We start from the raw sequence: 22,496 nt of genomic DNA on the forward strand, positions 1-22,496 counted from the left end.
TTGATATTGTGGTTGCAGTCAGAAGGAGTGCTAAACCATGTTTGGTGTTAATGAAAGTGAGTCTTGTACTTGCTTGCTGCCTCACTCCTCCTCCTCCTCCAGGTTGGCTGCAAGGAAATGATGTGAAGCTTCCACTTACAAGATTAAAATAAATTAAGAATGTTGTCCAAACTGTGGTTTATAACAATGGTCAATTGAAACAAACCATAGTTTAGAAAGTTGGCTTGTTTCAATTAACCATTGTTAAGATGAACTGTTTGGCTTTGGATGGTTAAAAACCGTGGTTAATACAAGATGGAAGCTAAAATTGTGTACTTTTTGCAGCCACACCACAGTACAAGAACAAAGTATATGAGCTAAGACTCGTAATGCTAAACCACAGCACTTTGTCTGAACCGTTCATGTATCTGAATGTTTTGGTGTAGATATTCCTGGTAAAAGTTCATATTTTACTGAGTCTTTCAAATTCTCTGGTTTTTTTAGAAGTATCTTGGGTGCTACCAGCACCAATCCATCGGGTAAGAAAGGGCATTTTAAAAAAATATGAAGGGCCTTAGTTGTGTAGTGAATGAGATAGAAGGGGTTGTTAGAAAACAGATCTTCATGTTACTGCACCTCTTATTACTTCTTTTGAAGGAGTATATATTTTGTTATTCCCATATCAAAGACTTGATTAAGGCATTCCTTCTGGTTAGGCTCACTGTTCTGTTTCTTTCGCTAGGTAACATAGACCAAGCACAATATTGTGATCGTATAAAAGGAATTATTGAACTCCTGGGCAGCAAGTTATCATTAGATGAGCTGACAAAAATATGGAGAATACAGGTGAGTATGTGCAGCAGTATGTCTCAGAGTTTGAAATTCTTTTGACAGCATTTGTGGAATGTCTTTTTCAGGTGCATGTATAAAGATCCCAAACCTGTCCAAAATTAGCAGATAATAATAGTGTGACTGACCATACAATAGATATCCATGGAGATGGAGTATGTGTTATTCTACAGAATTGGGACTCATGGCAGGAAGTTGTGTTCGTGGAAGCTAAGTAGATGCATCAATCCTAGGATTGGAAGGAGGCCAGTAGGTCATCTTGTTAAACAACTTGCCCAAGGGAAGTTCACCTCAATGAATCATTTTTATTTTTATTTTATTTGCAATCACATAAATACTGTATGCCACAAGCAGAGAGCAGGATTTGTTTCAATGCATGCTTCTCAGTACTTTCCTATCACCATATTAATGACTTTCCCAAACCTCATAAGACATACCTTGTTCATGTCCTGCTGACCAGGAATCTGATTTAGGCAAGTTTCCAAGAAGATGCGTGACAACCACACTCTGATGCTATATGAATAAGAAAGCAAACAGTATGGTGATCACATTTGCTGAGGCCCTGAAAAAAATTAATCTAAGATAGAATCTTACGCTTCAAGGTTCATCTCTTTTGTTTCTAGTTGAATCTCTTCAAATTCTTCAAATTCTGTGTGAAAGAAAACAATGAGAGATGTATGAATGTTTTTTTTATCTTAGTTTAGAACTGCTAGGTTTTTTTAATTGCTTTGCTAGATTTGTTTGACACTCACATACCTTTGCATATCTGTACATATTATTCAGTCCATCCATCCATCCTCCCACACACCTTTACATTATTTGGTTACTTAACTTAGTTATTGTACTTTGATAAACAGAGCTCTAGTAATTCATTTATCTTCAAGGGCACTTCTATCACTTTTCTTTTTTGCAGAAATGATGTTCATTCAAATTTCACATAAGTGTTGAAGGCTGCATATTCTCTCCCTACCCTGCCTCCTCACTGCTTAATTTTAGTACTCTAATATGAAGCAACTTTAGAATATCCACACCGCATTAAGCTTATAAATATGCAGTAGTCTGTAAAATGGTGACAAAGCTCTTTATTTCTGGCATTGTTGCAACCATGTGACGTATTTCATAATTTATTTTGAGCACAGTCATTCTGCTGACAAACCTGTGACATGTTCTTAAAAAGAGATCTTAAGGCTCTGTGTGTCTCTGAATATCACAATATAGAATGTCTTTGTAGTCTATCCCTTTCCAGTACTCTAGGACATGGGTGGGTTGTGACTGACTAAGGTGAGTTGCAAATCATGGGCCACAGCGTAGCAGGCATGCAGGTTGAGTTTGTGTAGAAAGTTGTGAAGTCCACTGCTTTTAAGCACACTGTGATTCAATGTGTTTTCAGTCTCTCAACATTACATAGGATACTTTTAACTAAGAATACTGCTACAATATTTTAAGGTGACTTCATTTCTTTAGATTTTGGCCGCACATTCACTTCAGTTGTATTTGAGAACAAATAACATTTGCACACTGCCCGTTCACAAGTATATTTCTTGCTGCAATATGTAGCACCAAGGGTTTGGTTGATAAATTAGCAGCTCAGTGTTCCATACAGTCTTCATATTTGCATTACCTTTAGAATGTTTCAAATACTGTGCTAATCTGCATTCCTGTAATGGTTGTTAGCACTTATGTCAGCAACTTCTTTTGATTTCGAACAAATCAATTCAGCCTTCCTGAAGGATTGTGAGTCCTTTCTGACGTGGCTTGAGCATTTATTTCTGAAATTTTACATTCCAATGTTCTCAGAAGCACCATCTTTTCTTAGAGATGAATGAATGATTCATCTTTATTTAATTATGTAGTAGTAGTTACGCAATGCCTGCATTTCTACTGGTTCCATTAGCCTCCAGAATACCCACAGCCGGAAACAGAAAGCGCTTCTGAATTAGTAATCAGTTTACTCAATGACACACCTAGCAAACGGTATCTTCCCTTTACACTTAGTATAAAACCTTTCACAGAGTACAAATGCTTCCTTTGTTGTGTCCAAAACCTAAACGTAAAACCACAAAGTTGTCAGTGTGGTATTTCTTTCAGTCTAGTAAGATGGGGCTACAGACTTCCTCATTCTTGCTTGATAATACGCAGTGTGACCCTAAGCATGTTTAATCAGAAACGTCTATGTTTTCAGTGGGGTTTACTCCAGGGTGAGAATGCCTAAGATTCCAGCTTTTCTGTTTAATTTACATCTATGATTGTTTTTTTCAAAATCACCTTTCTTCCATAGCTGTCTCCTTCCTGTTGTTTTTCTCTCCTCTTTAAAGTCAGGACAGCCGTCAACAGTAATAGAGAACATCCACACCATTATTGCAGCAGCTGCTGTCAAGTTCAGCTCAGACCAACTCAATCATCTCTTTGTCCTTATTCAGAAGGTGAGGCAACTACAGCAAGAAACGGAAATATATATTCTGAAGTCTGTTTCATAATATGGATAACCAAAGCTTGGCCCAGTTGAAACTGAAATTGTTGGGTTTTTTTGTCTTTATTCATTCCCCACCACCACCCCTGCCCTTCCCTCCCGTTTTGTAGAGTTGGGAATCTGAGAGTGATAGAGTGAGACAGAAACTGCTAAGCTTGATAGGACGTATTGGCCGGGAAGCACGTGTAGAGACAACCACTGGAAAGGCATGAGTAATAAATTCCACTTTTAAGAGTTAACACGGAGGCTAACTTCTGTAATGAATGTTGATATTTATCTGTGCGTGTATATCCTTGTAGGTTCTTGAGGTTCTCTGGGAGTTGGCTCATCTTCCAACATTGGCCAGCAGTTTGATTCAACAAGCCTTGGAGGAGCATTTGACAATCCTTAGTGATGCATATGCAGTGAAGGAGGCAATAAAAAGAAGCTATATCATCAAATGCATAGAAGACATCAAAAGGGTTAGTTTGCCTTATCTCTCAGAATGTATATTCTGTGTGCCCCCCCCCCAGTCTTCTAGATATAACTTTATTTTATTAGAAATGTTACAGAACTTGAAGCTTGGCACATTCATTAGTTCTCATGTTTCATAGGACGCCTTGAAAAGGGAGAGTGTGTGTATCAGTTTGCTTCTTGTGAGAGTCTTGCCTTTATTTCTGCCAAAAAGGAGTGACTGTTTGCTGTGGGGAAGCTGCAAGAATGAAATTTGCAAATAGATCCACGTGTCCTTTGTGGGACGCAGGTGGCACTGTGGGTTAAACCACAGAGCCTAGGGCTTGCTGATCAGAAGGTCAGCGGTTCGAATCCCTGCGGCGGGGTGAGCTCCCGTTGCTCAGTCCCAGCTCCTGCCAACCTAGCAGTTCGAAAGCACATCAAAGTGCAAGTAGATAAATAGGTACCGCTACAGCGGGAAGGTAAACGGCGTTTCTGTGTGCTGCTCTGGTTCGCCAGAAGCAGCTTTGTCATGCTGGCCACATGACCTGGAAGCTGTACGCCGGCTCCCTTGGCCAATAATGCGAGATGAGCGCTGCAACCCCAGAGTCGGTCACGACTGGACCTAATGGTCAGGGGTCCCTTTACCACATGTCCTTCACAACGTAATCTATATATATATTACATAGAGAACTAAGTAATCTAGAGTGGGGAATAAAACTTTGAATGTTTATGCAGTCATTGTTACTAAGCATATCTATTACTGTACCTTCTCCTAATAGTCATCCCAACATAATAACCCTCAGTTTGTGTGGGTGGTACCAGCTTTACGTCAGCTCCATGAAATCACACGCTCATTTATTAAGCAGACCTACCAAAAGCAAGATAAGGTAAGATGATTTTTGAGACAAAATTGTGTCTTGTGTGGATTGATATGATCAGGAGGGGGAATTGATCAGGAGGGAACAGATCTAAAAAATGGGATGCATTCGGGAAGTAGACAACGTTGAATACTGAGGGTTTGGGTCCTCAGGTACTGAAAATGTTTGTTTGTTATTTCAGTGTATAGATCAGTGGTTCCCAGCCTTTACAAATATGAGGACCCCTTTTTAACCTCAATTTTTTTGCAGGCCCTTACATACTAATTGTTGTAATTTTAGGCTCTCTTAATTGAGAAAACACTATTATGTACTCAATACAGCATGCAACTCACTCTCTCAAGCTAGATTTTAAAGAAGGGGAGAAATATGTAAAAGAGGGAGAAAATGTGTTTCTTTGTGTGGTCTTAAGAGCTGTCAGCAGTAGGATTCCCCAGAAATAGCATTTCCGCACTATTCAGATTGTACGTTAAATATTCAGACTTGAATAAGGGTGGTGTAACTCACAAGCTCACATATCACGTTGTAAACTCTGGCGTGGTCAGATATATTAGTTCTAACACTCCTTTTTTCGCAATAAAGGCTGTCTTATATTGAGCCACTTTTCCTTAGACCCCACCCTCCATCAGCAGGATCTTCCATTATTTCCCATTCTATCTTTGTATACTCCTCTCCTCAATGTTATTTTTAAAAGCTATCCTTTAGAAGGCTTGTATTAGACCCTAGCCTTACTTATTTTGTTGATCCAGATAATTATGATTTAATTAGGGTTTTTCAGCTCGGCATCAATACTTTATATTTGTAAGGTTCCCCGGAATTTTATCCTTTTAACCTTATTAAACTTTACTTGTGTAATTCTTGATTAAGTTCTAGAAAGTAGAAGAAGCGTATTGGCCGACTGTGGGCCTAAAGTCTCAGCCTTGAATCCAAAATTTTCTTTGTACTTAGCCCCCCTTTTCCTAACTTTCTCCCTTTAACATGTTGTGAAGGGAACTGATATGAAAAACAACTATCAAACCCTGGGTCTGCTACATAGAAATCAGACTTAGACTTCCTCTTTGAACAAAGCAATCACTGTCACAATGCTATAGCCATATTATTGTCATTCTTAATGCTAAGTATTCATAGTAAGATCGGATTTGGCTTTGGAAACGAAAGCACACGATTTTGTGCTGTGCTAACTGAAGTATATATTTGAAGTGCTTAGTACTTCTTTCTGCACGACTAGTGGCATGGCTGGAAAAACTGGTGAATGAGGATAGAAATTATGAGACTTTCGAGGCCCTGGTTGAATAGATGGCCAGGGGGATGCAGCGAGGGAAACTTGTATTCGAGTCTTGAAAGTCTAATTGCGCATGTTGTAATGCTTTGTTTAACACATCTTTTCCAATACTTTTGCCAAGAGCATTATTCAGGATCTGAAGAAAAACTTTGAAATAGTGAAGCTGGTGACAAGCAGCTTAATAGCATGCCACCGATTGGCCGCATCCGTGGCAGGTCCTGGGGGCCTGTCAGGAGCAACCTTAGTGGATTGCCGATACACGTATCGGGAGGTAAGCAAACTTGTGATGTTCAAACCAGATCATTTGGGGCCAGCCCTGTAGAGAAGCAACTTGTCTTTTTACTGAGGTAGTGAGCTTGAATCTCTCAAACCTTACATTTACAAAATGTTTCATAAAGGTCTGTTCGGAAATGTTAATTGCAGTTTGTGTTTGCTTCCTTTTCAGTACTTGGAGGCACATCTCAAATTTCTGGCATTTTTCCTCCAAGAAGCTACACTTTACTTGGGATGGAATCGTGCTCGGGAAATCTGGGAATGCCTTGTGACAGGCCAAGATGTTTGTGAACTAGATCGGGAGGTGAGATGCTGCTGTTGCATGTCCTTGGAATAAATGTAGCACTAATTTACTTGGAAACAATGTATCCTAAAGATGATCTGGGGCTAAAATCAAAACACACTAGGAAAACAAAATCGTTTCACAAATATGTAGAAAAATAAAGTGCTGTTATGAATGTTTGAGGGGCTATTGGAGTAGACAAAAATTACTTTTAATTCTCAATCATACTGATATTGGAGTTTTCTTGAATTGTTAGCAATCCCCAAACAAATTCTGGTGCATGGAGTAAACCATAGTGTATTGGGTATTTTACAGCAATGTAAAATATATCATTTCAAAACAGAATGTGAACCATAGTGTATACTCTTTTCGCAGATGTGCTTTGAATGGTTTACAAAAGGGCAGCACGATCTTGAGAGTGATGTGCAGCAGCAGCTTTTTAAAGAAAAAATTCTTAAATTGGAGTCCTATGAAATCACTATGAATGGTATGTAAGTATTTTTGTTTTATCAGCCTTCTGTATAATAGTCAGATATCTTAGAATAAAATTTGGGGGGCTTGATAACTGCTGAAGATTGCGAACAGCTTCAGAGACTAATGAAGTCAGACTTTAAAGCTTTTATTTTGCATGAGTAATGTTTCTATGTTTGTTTAAATGGAAATAGCAGAATTCCTTTAAAATGTTAATTTTTAAAAACAGGTTTTGGTTTGTTTAAGACCTTTTTTGAAAATGTGAACCTCTGTGATCATCGATTGAAACGTCAAGGAACTCAGCTGGTAAGCAGCTTTCTATAAACTTGTTCCAGTGCAGTTCATAGGTCACAGCTGGCAAGTTTATTTGGAAAACAGTGTGTGCTATAAAATAGTGACCATTGGGAAGTGGCAGTTAGAATGTGGCTCTTCAAAGCTTTAGTTACGGATTTTCCCAGACATTACTGGGATTTCAAAGGCGGAATTGAAATTCGGGGGAATTTCTGAAAGGCAGCACTGGATTAGGCAAGTCAATAAATAAATCGTGTTTTTCCCCTAACAAAAGCTCAGCAGTTTGGGGGGTTGGTTTAAAAAATATCAACAATTTAGGGGTGCCCTGGTTTTTACTTTTTGAAATATACTACTATACTACTATACTACTATAGTACATTAATTTGTCCTGAGTCAAGATTAGGTTTAGGGTTCAGATCAGTTTCCTTTAACTTACTCATATGAAACAATCCATGAGCACAGTTAAATTATTTGCTTCTACATGCCTGGGGGTGGGGAGGGGATTTTTCTAGGGTTAACCAACATTATTAGAGGAGTCCTTATTTGTAATCCTGTTACTAGTATCTTCAGTTTCTGCAGCATGTGAAATATTGCAATAGTGTACTCTGATCTGGTGCTAACAATCTTAGTCTCTCTCTCTCTTTTATTTTGTCTAGCATGTAGAAAAACTGGAATTAATAGGAATGGATTTTATTTGGAAGATCGCAATGGAGTCACCTGATGAAGAAATAGCGAATGAAGCTATTCAGCTAATAATAAACTATAGTTACATCAATCTAAATCCAAGACTAAAGAAGGTAACAACTCTGAATTGTTTTGGTGGCTGTACTTGTCCCAGAAGATGAGATGTAGGCTGCCTTCAGATGATCCTAACCCAGTGTTCGGCATCTGTGTTAAAAGACCACATGAGAGTGGGCAGCGAAGACTAACCTGGTACCGGTAGCTCCACGTGGGCACCCCATCCTCATTGCTCTCCATGACTTGGAGGAATAGCTGCTTCTGCAGTGGAGAGCCTGCTCTATTTATGTGGGTTCCTCGTGATTTTCAAGGATTCTAAATCTCACAGGTTGCTAAAATGAGTAGAGCAGGCTCTCTGCTGCAGAAGAAGTTATTCCTCCAGCTCAAGGAGGGTGACAAGGCTGGGGAGACAGAGGTTGTGGCCCTTTCCTCACTCTTCCACCTTGCATGTTGTTGTAAACAAATGTAGAATGCCTCAGTATTGCCCCTGAAATGAGCAATACCACCTCTTCCTTTGCGTGCACAGGGGGGAAAGAGATTAGTAGCTTCTACTTATTGACAATTGATAGCTCGCTGCATTTGTATGAAACTACAAACTACTATGAAACACAACACAGGTGGCGCTGTGGGTTAAACCACAGCGACTAGGGCTTGCCGATCAGAAGGTCAGCGGTTTGAATCCCCGCGACGGGGTGAGCTCCCGTTGCTCGGTCCCTGCTCCTGCCAACCTAGCAGTTTGAAAGCACACCAAAGTGGAAGGGGGAGTGTGTGTGTGCGCGCGCGCTCGTGTGTGTATGTGTGCTTACTGCTGTTCATTCATAATGGCAAGCCATGGTTTTGGTTGTCTAAATAGAGACATGGACCATGTAAGTTTTTGTATTACCAACACTTTCTCCTGCCCATGCTCATGTTTAATTCAGTAATATGTATATAGTAGCAGTTCTCTGTATGCACTCTTGCTCTCTCTGCATGTGTGTGAATTATTGTTTTTAATATAGTTTAACACTTTTCATTCTTTTCAGGATTCAGTGTCACTCCATAAGAAATTCATTGCGGATTGTTATACAAGATTAGAAGTAAGTGTCAGTCCTTTTTTAAAAAATTGTCCTGTTGTATTTTTTCTTCTTACAGAAGTGTAAAATGATTTCCAGCATTCCACCCTGTACTGTACAGAAACCCCTTTCTCAGCTGGAGTAATGGAGCAGCCACCATGTTGGGTTATATCCACTAATCATCTGGGGCATCAGGGAACTGCATGATAGACTTGTGACCCTAGACAACTCCACTTCTTTGTCTGACTTTGCCCAGGACACTGAACTTTCTCCCACCTTTGACCCCCAAGTAGAGGTTTTCTTTTTTTCTTTTTTTGGAATTGTTTTTACCATCTCTCTCTTGCCATGGTTGGAACTGGAGCCTAGAGTCAGAGGTCTTTTACCTGTTTCTTTGCCTTGGGTATAACCCTCAAACAGCTTAACTAGAAAGAGTATGCTCCTTTCCTGAATATCATTAAAATGAAGGTTTGTAGAGATGTCTGCCTGTTATGCCTTGGAGCTAGCAAATTGCTTTGCAGATAAAAGGCAAGGTTTAGGTTCTCAGTGCTGAAAAAGTGGCCACACCATTATGTGGCCTTCCCTGTAATCCAGAAATAGCATGATGTTTCTTTCATTCTAGGCAGCCAGTTCAGCACTTGGTGGTCCAACGCTGACACATGCTGTCACCAGAGCTACCAAAATGCTAACAGCAACTGCGATGCCTACTGTGGCAACATCGGTACAGTCTCCATACAGGTAAGGTTTTGGTTTAGGAATAGATAAATATGATCTATGTAGGTTTGTTCTAAATAACCATGATTTAGAGGACTGGGAATGTGCTGAAGGCTCACACCTTCAGTTTCAAGTTTTCCGTAACCGTGGCTTTCTAAGATGTGCAAATCCATGGTATGAAATCCTCTTTAAATGTGGTTAGCTGTAACCACAGTTTGCCCAACTTGCTTGTGTTAAAAGAAACCTCAATAATGAGGAGTCTCGTATCTCACATTCCTGATCCACTAAACTTTAGAATGTTACATCTGAACCAGGTCTTCTTGTCTGTGTGTGAAATGGATATGGGCCAAAGAAACTACCAAAATTAGAACTTGTACTGAAAGGCTGCTGGCACCCACAGCTTCATCATACATAAACACTTTACAAAGGATAGGTTTATTCAATGTATTTGTCCCCACAAATGAATGTTTCTGTTTTTTTTTTGTTTTTGTTTTTAAATACCTTGCAATAGGATTCACTGCAGAAGGTAGTTGCCAGAAGGGTGCTGCAAGTCTCTGGTTTCAAAAAGAAGTATTAAGTAAACACTTTTGTTAGGTTTGCTCAACTTATGCTCGCCTATGATGGGAAGGAAAAATAATACAACACAGCACAATACAATACATCTTAAGTTTACCTTTTGGAAAATCAAGTGGTGTCCTGTTTCAATTCCAAAAAAGTAGTGTATTAAACAAGTTAGTAATCATGGAACAAATAATGTGCACTTCCATTAAATTGATTTGGACACCTGCTTAAAGAAGATAAAAGTTGCTACTATTTCTCAGGGGATGTACAACAGCATAGTAGTCGTTTATCTAAGTGGGAGAAGTCTGCAGTGAGGCTGCAGTTTACCAGCAACAGCACTGTAAAAATCGTAAATCTAAATGTTTTCTGTTGCTGATATGGCTTCTGTGATGCTGTTTCTAGTGCTGCTTGGTCTCATCTGTATTTTTATTTGTAAGCTGCCTTGAGTTTACTGTTACCACCGAAAGGTGTGAGATATAAATACATTAATTAATTAAATAAATTAAATCAATGAAAAGATGAATTGGCCCAGGAATGCAGCCAAGTGCAGAAGCTGGTGCTGTTCCATAAACCACTGAACACATTCCCCCTGGCCCTGTGGGGAAAGAGGGCAAATTGGAGGTACAAAGTAGCATCAAAAACTGCAATAATCTACAGTGTTGTCTTGGTCCTGGCTCTTCTCCCACACCTTCCCTCCTAATATTTCTTTAAAATGTAAGTTGTACCTCACTTCTTAAGCCTTTTTCAGGTGAAATAATAAAGCATGTTGCCAGGTTTATCTTTGAATCATGTGAGCCTCAAATAACAAAAGTTTAGGAAAAACTGGAGTGGGTTTGTTACTTATACTCCTCCATTCTTTTCTTTCACTAGGCAAAATTAGGGTTGGAAGTATATGTTAAGGAAGATTTTTTTCCCCTCCTTGCTACCACCACCACCACCGGTACTTCACCACTAACCTGTGGTTACTTGAAATGTATAATATTATATGACCCAGTTCAGGAATTTCTCTGGCTCTGCTTCACTTCATTGTGTAATGTGGAGCAGGTACAGCAAAACAGTGTGAAGACATCACACCACACTTCCTCTTTTTAAAATAAAATGTTACTGAGGTGGTGGTGGGGAGGAGTGGCAGCCACACATTTCTCTCCAGCATTCTTTGTTAAGTGAATAAATCTAACTCCTTGACTGTTGCCACCTTGAACCTAAGTTCCAGCTTCTGCATACTCCTTGATAGTGAGAAATTTGTTTGGGCCACCTATCAGATAGCGGCCACAGGGCATTATGTTTGGTGGCTTTTGTCAGGGTGGTAGGTATTTTCCAGGAGCTCAACTGAGGTCTCATCCAACTGTCATTTATTTTGATTGCAATCTCCAGGTCAACGAAGCTTGTAATAATTGAGAGACTGCTGCTGTTAGCAGAACGCTACGTCATCACTATAGAGGTAAAAAAAGAAAAGTCTTTGTCATCTTGATACCCATGTCCCTTTAGTTTGAGTAGCCCAGTAAGTGCAATGCTAAGTTTAGGCTTCAAGTTCTCCTATTATTATTGTTGTTGTTGTTGTTGTTGTTGTTGTTATTGCTGTTATTTATTGAATTTATATCCGGCCTATATTATTCTTCTTTAGCGATCACTCGTAGCCGAGTAAGATTGTCTTCCATAAACACTGTTTTAACAATGAATCCGTAAGTGACTGTGGAGGCCAATTCTGAACCCATACATCCTTCCACAGTGGGGACATTGGTTTCCGGGCAGGAGTTGATCACGGTGTGGATTTGCCAAGCATGCCTTCCTCTTAGCACATTTCTCCCTTGCGTTCTGAGTTCAGGTGTCTTCAAAGTCCATGACACCTTTGGTAAAGGCTGTTCTCCAACTGGAGCGCTCGCAGGCCAGTGTTTCCCAGTTGTCTGTGTTTATACTACATTTTTTAAGATTGAAAGATTTTTAAGGTTTAAAAAATAAAATCAAAATATAAAACCACAAAATACATAATCAAAATAAAAACAGCAACCCAATACCACACACATCCCACTGTAGACTCATCGTTTAAGCAAGCAAGTTTCTATTACCTTTGGGCCACATCAGAGAGTGAGGAGGATGAGAACCAACGCAGAACTGGATTGAAAAGGCTACAGTTTTATTAGTGGTGGCTATTTTTGTATTTGGCTGAACTGTGGCAGGGCAAGTGATCTAGTGAACTAGTCCTGCAGCCCCAGTCTCTCAAGTTTTGGGAAGAAATTTATACCTTGGAAGGTGACTAAGAAGTCCTAATAATAACTACTACTGCAACTACAACCCCTTAACAGCAACTGCATGCAAGAACAGTAGCATGCAGTGATCGGATCCTGCTCCTTGATCTTGGACCCTGCTTACTACCCAAGTGAATGAGAACACTGAGCTTTACCTGAAATTGGGTCTCATTTGAATAACCTAGGAGCAGGATGGAGAGAAGATCTCCATTCTGGACCATCACAACCCTCTCCACCCACAGGCCATGTGGCATCAAGCTGGCTCGCTGAGGGACAAGACCCATGAACAGTGGAGTGGCAAAGGCATGGACTTGGAGTTGCATGGCCTCTACACTGAGAGGCAGTGGCTCTTCATGATTTCACGGCAGGAGCATTCCCAGCCCCAGCTGGAGCTTCTGGGAATTAAACCAGAGACCTTCTGCATACAAAGCAGATGTTCTGCCACTGAGTCTGAGCCAGCATGGGCAGTGATGATGTAGTCCAAAATATCTGGAGCGGACCAGGTTGGGGAGGCTTTGCTGTATAATGGGCGGATCATTGTGACAGCTAAAACACAGATAAAAATGTTCAGTTGATCAGCTTACGCCAGTTTACATTTTAAATTGTTCCTTGATCATTTGTGTCAAAGGTCATTTTTACTACTTTCTTTCCTTAGGACCTTTACTCCGTTCCACGTACTATTCTACCTCACGGTGCCTCCTTTCATGGACATCTTTTAACACTTAATGTTACGTATGAATCTACCAAAGATACCTTTACAGTAGAGGTATGCTCTTGCAATTTTATTGCATTTTAAAATACTCATATTTAAGGTGTGAAAATTCTCGGCAAAAAGGGAGTTGGGCGTTGATGCAAAGCAGGGGTCAGCAAACTTTTTCAGCAGGGGGCCGGTCCACTGTCCCTCAGTCCTTGTGGGGGGCCGGACTATATTTTGAAGGGAAAAATGAATGAATTTCTATGCCCCACAGATAACCCAGAGATGCATTTTAAATAAAAGCACATGTTCTACTCATGTAAAAACACCAGGCAGGCCCCACAAATAACCCAGAGATGCCTTTTAAATAAAAGGACACATTCTACTCATGTAAAAACATGCTGATTCCCGGACCGCCCACAGGCTGGATTTAGAAGGTGATTGGGCCGGATCCAGGCCCTGGGCCTTAGTTTGCCTACCCATGATGCAAAGAATATAATAGCATTGGGATGTGTGAAATAATATGTTTTGAGTGTATTTTTATTTTATATCTATCAAGGGTATGCTGAGTAAATGGGGCTTGCGGGATAATGTGGAAATGTTTCATGCACTTATCCCTTATGGGTCACTGGTTTCTATCTAATAATACTTCCTAGAACTGAGAACATGAATGAACTAACTTCCACTTCCTTTTTGCAGGCTCATAGCAATGAGATCATAGGGAGTGTCAGATGGAAGATAGCAAAGCTGTTGAATGCTCCTGTGGAAAACATACAGATATTTGCAAATGACAGCTTGGTATGTAAGGATAATTTTATCAATATTCTAGATGTGTACAGTTTGCAGAAGCTAAGAAAATATATTGTATTTCAGCTAACAGTGAACAAAGATCAAAAGCTACTTCACCAGTTGGGCTTTTCTGAAGAACAAGCACTTACTGTAAAGACATCAGGAAGTGGAACCCCATCAGCAAGCTCTGCTGATTCCTCCACTAGCTCCAGCAACAGTAGTAATGTCTTCAGTTCATCATATGCAATGGAACAGGTACAACATGGGGGGGGGGGAGTAAATATAGATTTCACACACACAAAGACACTTTTTCATTAATTAAGTCGGTTTCTTTTCACTTTAAAAAAAATGCTTTCCAGTATCTTCCATTTCTCTGTACATTGGTCATTCATTATTCAAATCTTTATAAAATTTAGTTTGTCAGAATTTGAAAATCAGTTGGAAAGACTGGAGCGAGCTAGTGCTACATGCAGTTACTTACACTGATCCTGCACGTTTTCCCAGTCGAATTGAGATGCTTGATAAATCCAGCAGGAACTGCTAGCACACCTTTCTGGTTTTATCATCTGATTTTGATGAACGCAGGATTTCAGTCAGCATTTCAGAAATGGATGCATCTGAATTGTTTGAAGTAGTTCTGACTGTAAGCAGAAATGGAAAAAGTAGAAAGCATCCTCCCTGCTGCTGTTTATTATATTTGATGACACAGTTTAGAATTCCAAGGTGTAATGTTTTGGTTCATTCTGTGCATAAAAGTTAAAAGTATTGAAAATGTGAAGCTGTGATTTCTTCAGCAGAATTTCAGATCAACAATGAAGTTGTGTGTGTGTGTGTGTGTGTGTGTGTGTGAGAGAGAGAGAGAGAGAGAGAGAGAGAGAGAGAGAGAGAGAGAGAGAAGTATACAGGATTCAGTGCCTTGTGTTGGCAAGTAGCTAGGCCAGGTTTTAAATTTATATCGCTGAATTTTTAAAATTGAGAACCCTAACAAATTGCTTTAAAAATAGGGAAGTTAATTGTGTGTTCTTACTCCTCAGGAAAAATCCCTCCCTGGAGTGGTAATGGCTCTTGTGTGTAATGTGTTTGACATGCTGTACCAGCTTGCGAACCTAGAAGAGCCAAGGTAAGTAGTGTTATTGAAGCCGCTGTAGAAATACTGTGGCTGCAAAAAAAGAAAGAAATTGGAAACATTTACAAGTAGACATAGTGTCCGGCCCAGCAGAAATTTAGTATATTATATGTCTCTTGTATTCTTCAGGATTACTTTGAGAGTACGGAGGCTTCTTTTGCTGATTCCTACTGACCCAGCTATTCAGGAAGCTCTTGATCAGCTAGATTCTCTTGGACGAAAGGTATATATTTTTCTGTTAACTACACAATCATAGTCTAGTTTTGCTGATTGAGATTGGGATTGAAAGGAATGGAGAAAGAAATAGGTAGGGCATTACATTGTAGGCATTATAAAATGCTGGGGAAGTGCTAGCCATTGTGGAGCAAGAATTAAACCATCACTGGCTAAATTAATTTTATTTCTCTTATTAATGATGTTTTGCTTTGGCAGGGAAAAAATATTGGCACACATTACTTTCCTTCTAGGGATTCAGATAGCATGGCTAATGTGCTTATCACTACTGGGGCAGGAAAAAACGCCATGTTAGCACAGCCGTGTATTAGCTTGCTAGCTTCGTCTGTAAAGTTGCACAGAATCTATTACTCATAAAGTTCCTAAGCCACAGGCTCATTTAACATTCACCCTTAAGGATGGCTGACCTAGCTATACCTATATAGGATAGTAGCAAATAGTCATTGGTTCCTAAACATGTTTCATAGAAGTTAGCAAACGACATTAAAATTAATCTGGCATTCACAAAACATGTCTCTCCCATATCCCTCGCGCTGCAACCTTCCAACAGTTTTACTTCACCCCCCAAAGGCACACTCCTCCATTGTCTCCCAAGACAGATGCATGCCAGCTATGAAAAAAGAATAATGTAAATTACAAAAAATACTAATTAAAGGGAAATGGTATTTACACTGGGATGCATCGAAAAAGAAGGGTGTGGCATAACCTTTGTAAAAATCTGCAGATTGTATTTTATAGTTCTTTATGGTATTGAATAGGGATGGGGAATCTGTGGCACTCCAGGCGTCAAATTTCCATCAGCCTGAGTCGGCTGCACCAGTAGTCAGGGATGGACTTGTAATCCAGCGATATTGGGAGGGCCATGAGTCCTCTGTCCCTGGTATAGAGTGTAGCAAAAGGTGCCTGCAAGAGATTTTATTACTTTTAGGAAATTCAGGACTCCGAAGACTATCTGTCATGGCTATATAACCATGTTATATCAGAACTGCCTTCTTATTTGTATTTCTCTATGCTTTTTCTTTTCTCAGAAAACATTACTCTCTGAATCAAACTCCCAGTCTTCAAAGTCGCCTTCTTTGTCTACAAAGCATCAACACCAGCCTAGTGCTACTTCAATACTTGAAAGTCTTTTCAGGTCTTTTGCCCCAGGAATGTCTACTTTTAGAGTACTTTACAATCTTGAGGTAAGAGTAAATTGGCATGGAAGTGTGGGGTAAGGTCAAATATCAGTTCTTTTGTTTTGCATGTAGAAGACCCCGTGTTCAGTCCCTGGCATCTCCAGGTAGAGTTGGGAAAGTTTTCTGTATGAAACTTTGCCGCCAGTCAACAACCTGGTTCACCATAATACTAAAATGTGACTTAGGCAGTATCAACATACTCTGAAGAGAGAGGAAAGGCATTCTGTGAACCCAATGATCTGTTGATCCATTTAGTGCTAAACTTTAGTTTAGTGCATGGGTCCTCAAACAGACATCCTGAGGCACGTCTGGAAAACTAAAAAATATAATGGATGCCACAATATACCCATTTCACAGAAGAAAAATGGGGTGGTGCCAGCACACACAAAACAAAGCTGGCAAAACAAACATGCAAAACCCTCCATTCCCCAAAAGGGGGGAAGGCAAGTAATAAAAACCAGCCCAGACTAACAAAAAAACACAAAGCACCTGCAGCCGCATGCCAACATGCAGAATACACACAGTTCTAGCAAACAAAAAGGAGTCATTGAATTCCCTTATGATGAAATTGCTGTAGTGAAACTGTGTTTCCAGTGGTCCACAGGTTATTTTTGCATGGTTGCCATAGTAGTGATGCCGCTCTCTTGCAACCACCCTAAACATCTGTTTAGCAGGTCGCATGGCACTCCCTCACCACCTTGTAGTTCCTTATCTTCCGTTATTTTTACAAACTATGTAAATATGCCATAACTTCTCCCTTGAAATGGGAGGGCCTTAAAACACATTCATGAAAGCTTTGTTAGTATTCAAGGACCTCTGACTGTGTTAATGTTCTTAATTATATGGCAGGTGTTGATAAAAGAATTAATAAACCTTATTGAAAGGTCTCATTGAATTCAGATGACCAAGTGTCGTAGGATGGTGAATTAATTCTGAGTAGCAGTGTTAGAGTGTAATATGAACTCTTGCCTAGCTGAGCATACTTTGCCTGTGGGTGAGAGAGGGGCTTAGTGTATTGCTCCACTGAAACTCTGCCACTTACCTAAAGTCTGAATATTTTTCAGGTCCTGAGTTCCAAGCTAATGCCTACAGCGGATGATGAAATGGCAAGAAATTGTGCCAAATCTTTCTGCGAAAATTTTCTCAGAGCAGGTGGCTTGAGGTTAGTTGAAAGGAATATTCTGAAGTGGAACCTTCCAGCTGTGCGAGAACTAGCCTTTAAGCATTCTCAACTCAGTATACATTTAATACCAGTATAAATATTGTAAATGGTGCTCTCAATAGTAGTATTCGAGCATCTATTCCAAATACTGTGGGGACAGCATAAATTACACTAGGTAGTTTGCCTTCTTTGTGTGAATGATGTTGAATAAATTGCAGCAAGGGTTTTTCCCCGTTACCTTTCCACTTCCATCCTATGTAAAGAGGTGCCAAAACTGCAGTGCAACCTGGAAATCCTTGCTTTTTCAGTACTGTACTGCTTTCAGGGGTTGGGGCTGTCCTCCCAGAATCTGTTAAGGTGTTTGCAGAAAAATGCTTTGTCAAAGAGTTCTGGATAATAGATAGTACTATCCATTGAATCTGCACTTAACTTTGAATGGGAGTAGACAGTTTGAGGCACTGAGATGGCATTGACTATGCCCTACTGATAAAGTCATAATAAATTTAAATAGTTGATTAGAATTTTAAAAAATAAGCTGGAGGTTGTAAGTATTAAATGTCATCTCTTAGCATATTTGCACTTCGGTACTTGACCGGCAAATGAGAGCTGCTTATATTTCTAGTCTCCAGTGGTTGTGTGCTTAGAATCATAGAATGGATTGAACCTGCAACCTTGGCATTATCAGCACCATGCTCTAACCAACTGAGCCATAACATGCCAATAGAAGAGTATGCCTTTGGACCACAGAAAGGAAGGAAGTGACAGGTGCTGCCATTATTGTGATGGCACGGTCAATGGATCAGTGACCAGAACATTGTGGAGTGCGGAAAGAAGTTGATTTACATCAGAGCCCTTGCTTTCCCCCATTTCACCCGCTGAGTCAGAATTTGGTGGAGTCTGTCAACTGGCCCCCTGATTTAGTGATGCTGTTAGTGAGGCTGCTCTGTTTTATGTGATTAACACATTAAATTAATCCTCATCAATACAGGGAAATACTTTCAACCAGCAGACTTCTACATGTGTTATATGTTTCTTGTCTTAAATACTTTTGAATTAAAAATATCTAAATTTATTTTCCAGTTTGGTGGTGAATGTTATGCAGAGAGACTCCATCCCATCAGAAGTGGATTATGAAACAAGGCAGGGAGTTTATTCAATCTGTCTGCAGCTGGCAAGGTATGTGATTGATTTTCCAAAGGTAGATATGCATGACCCTAATCAGCTCAGTGTTTGATCTTCCTAAGGTACATAGTGCCTTCACTGTTCAAAACAGCACACAAATTCTTTTATGTTTAGGTTTTTGCTTGTTGGGCAAACCATGCCTACCTTTCTTGATGACGATATTGTTAAACATGGAGTGGAAACACTATCGTCACGCCCATTCCGTAATGTGAGCCGGCAGACTACCAGGCAGATGTCAATGTGTGGAACCCCAGAGAAGTCCTCTTATCGCCAGCTATCTGTGTCAGACAGGTCTTCTATCAGAGTGGAGGAGATCATTCCTGCTGCACGGGTTGCAATCCAAGTAAGTAGGTCTAAGTGGCAGCAGTAGGCCTGCTAAAGGCAGAGCTCAAACATTCCCTCTGCAGAATTTTAGTACCTTTTTTAAAAAAAATGCCACTCTGCCAGAAAACCAGAGTTTTTCTTCTGTTTCCAACTATGTTCCTTGGATTTTGTGTCACCTGTGAGTGCTTTTCTGGCCTAACACATTGGTACCTTGAACAAGAATTCTTTATTTTTCCCAGACAATGGAAGCAAATGACTTCACTTCCACAGTTGCTTGTTTTATGCGACTCTCATGGGCTGCTGCTGCAGGGCGGCTTGACCTGGTGGGAAGCAGTCAGCCGATAAAAGAAAGCAACACGCTGTTCCCTGTTGGGATTCGTAACCGTCTTAGCAGCTCAGGTACGCCACTGACTTAACAGAATTGAAACAGCTGAGATTTGGCAATGACCTCAGCTCTATGTTGCTCATAAGACTTTATCACAACTGTAGCTGTTCATTCCTAACTTGAGAGATCTACACTTCTTTTAATCCTTTGTCACTTGTTAACATATTGCAGGAAGCAATTGCAGTTCAGGAAGTGAAGGAGAACCAACAGCTCTGCATGCTGGGATCTGTGTGAGGCAGCATTCTGTATCCACCAAAGATGCACTGATTGCAGGAGAGGCTTTGTCTCTCTTAGTTACATGCCTACAGCTCCGCAGTCAGCAGCTAGGTAGGTTCGAGAGAAGGGGATGAAGCTTTTCTGTTGTTTCCTGACCCTACATACAACTGAGCCACAAAGACCCAGTCCCAATTTGTTACCATCCAACTCCCTTTTCACTTTCTCTCAACCTCTGCTTATATCTGGCACGCACATTTTACTGTAACGCTGTGTAACGCTAATAAATTCTATTAGATTTTCCCAATGATATTTTAATACTAGGAGTATTAAGTACTATAATGCTTTCTCACGAAACAAATTGTGACAATCCACATTGTGTTTTTCTTAGGTTCTTTTTACAACCTCCCTTGTGTTGCTGACTTTATCATAGACATACTACTTGGATCGCCAAGTGCGGAGGTAAGGTGCTTGCATTTATATTCAGAGCAGTTACCTATCTTGCAGAGAGCGGGGCATGTTCTGCCCTGTAGCATGGACAAAGTGCTCATGCCAGTGGCAGCTGAAAAACGTTTGCTACAGATGAAGCTACTTAGGCTATGCCACTGGCTTTCTAGTAAGCAAGTTCCTAGGATGAGAAAGCTGTGTTCTTTAGAGGACTGGACTTCTGGGAATTAAATTAACTGCAAGCATTTTTATCATACTTTATACAGATGTGCCACTTTAAAACTGAAACTAAGATTTGGCTCAAAAGCAGCAATGGATTGATGACATTTTTTACTGCCTCAAGTGAGCAGTTGGAGGATGACAACCACTTGGTGCTATCCTAGTGCCCACTCGAGAAACTTCTGTTCCTTACACGCTTGTCTGTCTCATCCAGCTTGGACAAATTACGATAGTAACTTGGGTGTTTAAACAGTTTTCTAAGACAGTGGTATTGGGTTTTGTGATCTGACGTGTGCTTCTGGCCTGTTCCAGATTCGCCGCGTGGCCTGTGACCAATTGTATACCCTCAGTCAGACAGACACATCAGCTCACCCTGATATACAAAAACCAAACCAATTTCTTTTGAGTGTCGTCCTTACTGCTCAGCTGCCACTCTGGTCACCTACCAGCATCATGAGAGGAGTCAACCAGAGGCAAGTTGGAGGCATGTTTGTTCAATAGAGAATGTAAGAATTAAAAATAAGCATTTGTCTTAAATGCTTATTTAAGACAAGTGCAGTAAAAACTTGTGAAACAGGAAAAAAGTGTGCTAGAAGTGAACTGAGAAGTTATGATTTCCCCTGTGGTTGCTTGAATAGGAATTGGATAGCCAGGAAGTTACTGAATCGTACTGCAGCATTGAACCACAATCTACCCAGTACAAAGAGAGGAGGCAGTAGCACCAACCAGCATACTATGCTAACTTACTTTTAGATTTGTTGATCATAGTAAATGCACAAAAAAACCAGTAGTGCTTTTTTTTGGGGGGGGAGGGTTGCGCTGTTTCAAACGTACATACATGTCAATATCAAACCTTCAGCCTTCTTCCTGTTACCTTTAGATTTCCAATAAGAAAATAAGCATTCATGATGTTGAATGTGAAGCAATGTTTGCTTTAAAGTTAAACATTAAATATGAACACCAAATCCTAGATCTGCTTTCAGAGAAAGGGGTTTTAAGCTGTTAGCATTTCAACATATTATTCTGGAATGAATGATGGTCATCATTACAAACAGTTACTGTGACCTTAAAATAAAAGCAAACCTTTGTTTTATAGCATAGAATGTAAGTCAGCATGTTGGCTAGGTCTGAATAAACATCTTGTATGTGTACATGGTACCCAGGAAAGTAAAGGTTTCTGTAAAATATTTCACATGCTTCTGAGATTTCCCACCCCCCCCCTTAATATTAATTGCCTGAATTTGCTTTTAGGCTTTTGTCCCAGTGTACAGAGTACTTTGACCTTAGATGCCAGTTATTGGACGATCTCACATGTAAGTAGTAGGAATCAAAACTGCTTGAAACTTAATGTACCATAAGAAAATGTCCCTTATCCACATAGTAAACAGTGCCATCGAAGTTGAGTCAAGAATTAATATTGATTCTACTTATGGAGAGAGAGAGAAATGTGTTTCTCTTGGGTTCTTATCCTTCCTCCATTATTTGTGTCCTTGTAGTTCTGTGCAGAACTGTATTTGCATGGGCTAAAAACTCTGCTTCAGAGGTCAAGTGAGAGATCATCTGCCTCTCTCGTGAACTGTTTGCCTGGGTCTTCTCTTTAGCTTTAGCGTGCAATCTAATTGTCTCAAGTGATTAGTAGTTGACTCTGAGCACACAGATGGGTAGCAGTACTACCCCAGCCAGATGGGCAGGGTACAGTGGAACCTCGGTTTACGAACACAATTGGTTCCAGAAGTCTGTTCATAAACCGAAGTGTTCGTAAACCGAAGTGAACTTTCCCATTGAAAGTAATGGGAAGTTGATTAATCCGTTCTAGATGAGGAAAAACACCCCCTAGAACGGATTAACCGCTTTGCTCCGATGCCTTCGCGGAGGCTGGGGAGCGTTTCCGCGACTGGGCTGCAGCCGCGAAAGCGGTCCCCGGCCTCCGCAAAGATATCGGAGCAAAGCCCCAGCCTCCGGAAGGCATCGGAGCTGGGACTTCGCTCCGATGCCTTTGCGGAGGCGGTCCCCGGCCTCCGCAAAGG

The 22,496-nt window shown here is 40.4% G+C and overlaps 1 protein-coding gene across 2 annotated transcripts in view; it reads left to right on the top strand.

Annotated features, from left to right (window-relative positions):
- USP24 (ubiquitin specific peptidase 24) overlaps positions 1-22,496 on the top strand; it is an 82,067-nt gene that overhangs the window by 31,499 nt on the left and 28,072 nt on the right. For both annotated transcript variants that reach the window (XM_035123913.2, XM_035123914.2), the window contains exons 12-38: positions 722-825; positions 3,144-3,251; positions 3,409-3,504; positions 3,598-3,759; positions 4,513-4,620; positions 6,012-6,161; positions 6,336-6,467; positions 6,822-6,933; positions 7,147-7,223; positions 7,865-8,005; positions 8,969-9,022; positions 9,618-9,733; positions 11,645-11,711; positions 13,172-13,282; positions 13,910-14,008; positions 14,084-14,254; positions 15,034-15,119; positions 15,255-15,348; positions 16,388-16,543; positions 17,602-17,699; positions 18,780-18,875; positions 18,996-19,224; positions 19,445-19,604; positions 19,762-19,917; positions 20,195-20,265; positions 20,782-20,942; positions 21,721-21,782. In XM_035123913.2, coding sequence (XP_034979804.2) covers positions 722-825; positions 3,144-3,251; positions 3,409-3,504; positions 3,598-3,759; positions 4,513-4,620; positions 6,012-6,161; positions 6,336-6,467; positions 6,822-6,933; positions 7,147-7,223; positions 7,865-8,005; positions 8,969-9,022; positions 9,618-9,733; positions 11,645-11,711; positions 13,172-13,282; positions 13,910-14,008; positions 14,084-14,254; positions 15,034-15,119; positions 15,255-15,348; positions 16,388-16,543; positions 17,602-17,699; positions 18,780-18,875; positions 18,996-19,224; positions 19,445-19,604; positions 19,762-19,917; positions 20,195-20,265; positions 20,782-20,942; positions 21,721-21,782 — 3,177 coding nt within the window. The remainder of the gene's footprint in view (positions 1-721; positions 826-3,143; positions 3,252-3,408; positions 3,505-3,597; positions 3,760-4,512; positions 4,621-6,011; positions 6,162-6,335; positions 6,468-6,821; positions 6,934-7,146; positions 7,224-7,864; positions 8,006-8,968; positions 9,023-9,617; positions 9,734-11,644; positions 11,712-13,171; positions 13,283-13,909; positions 14,009-14,083; positions 14,255-15,033; positions 15,120-15,254; positions 15,349-16,387; positions 16,544-17,601; positions 17,700-18,779; positions 18,876-18,995; positions 19,225-19,444; positions 19,605-19,761; positions 19,918-20,194; positions 20,266-20,781; positions 20,943-21,720; positions 21,783-22,496) is intronic.

The sequence above is a fragment of the Zootoca vivipara genome, chromosome 7, assembly GCF_963506605.1.
Source record: "Zootoca vivipara chromosome 7, rZooViv1.1, whole genome shotgun sequence".
Lineage (NCBI taxonomy): Eukaryota > Metazoa > Chordata > Lepidosauria > Squamata > Lacertidae > Zootoca > Zootoca vivipara.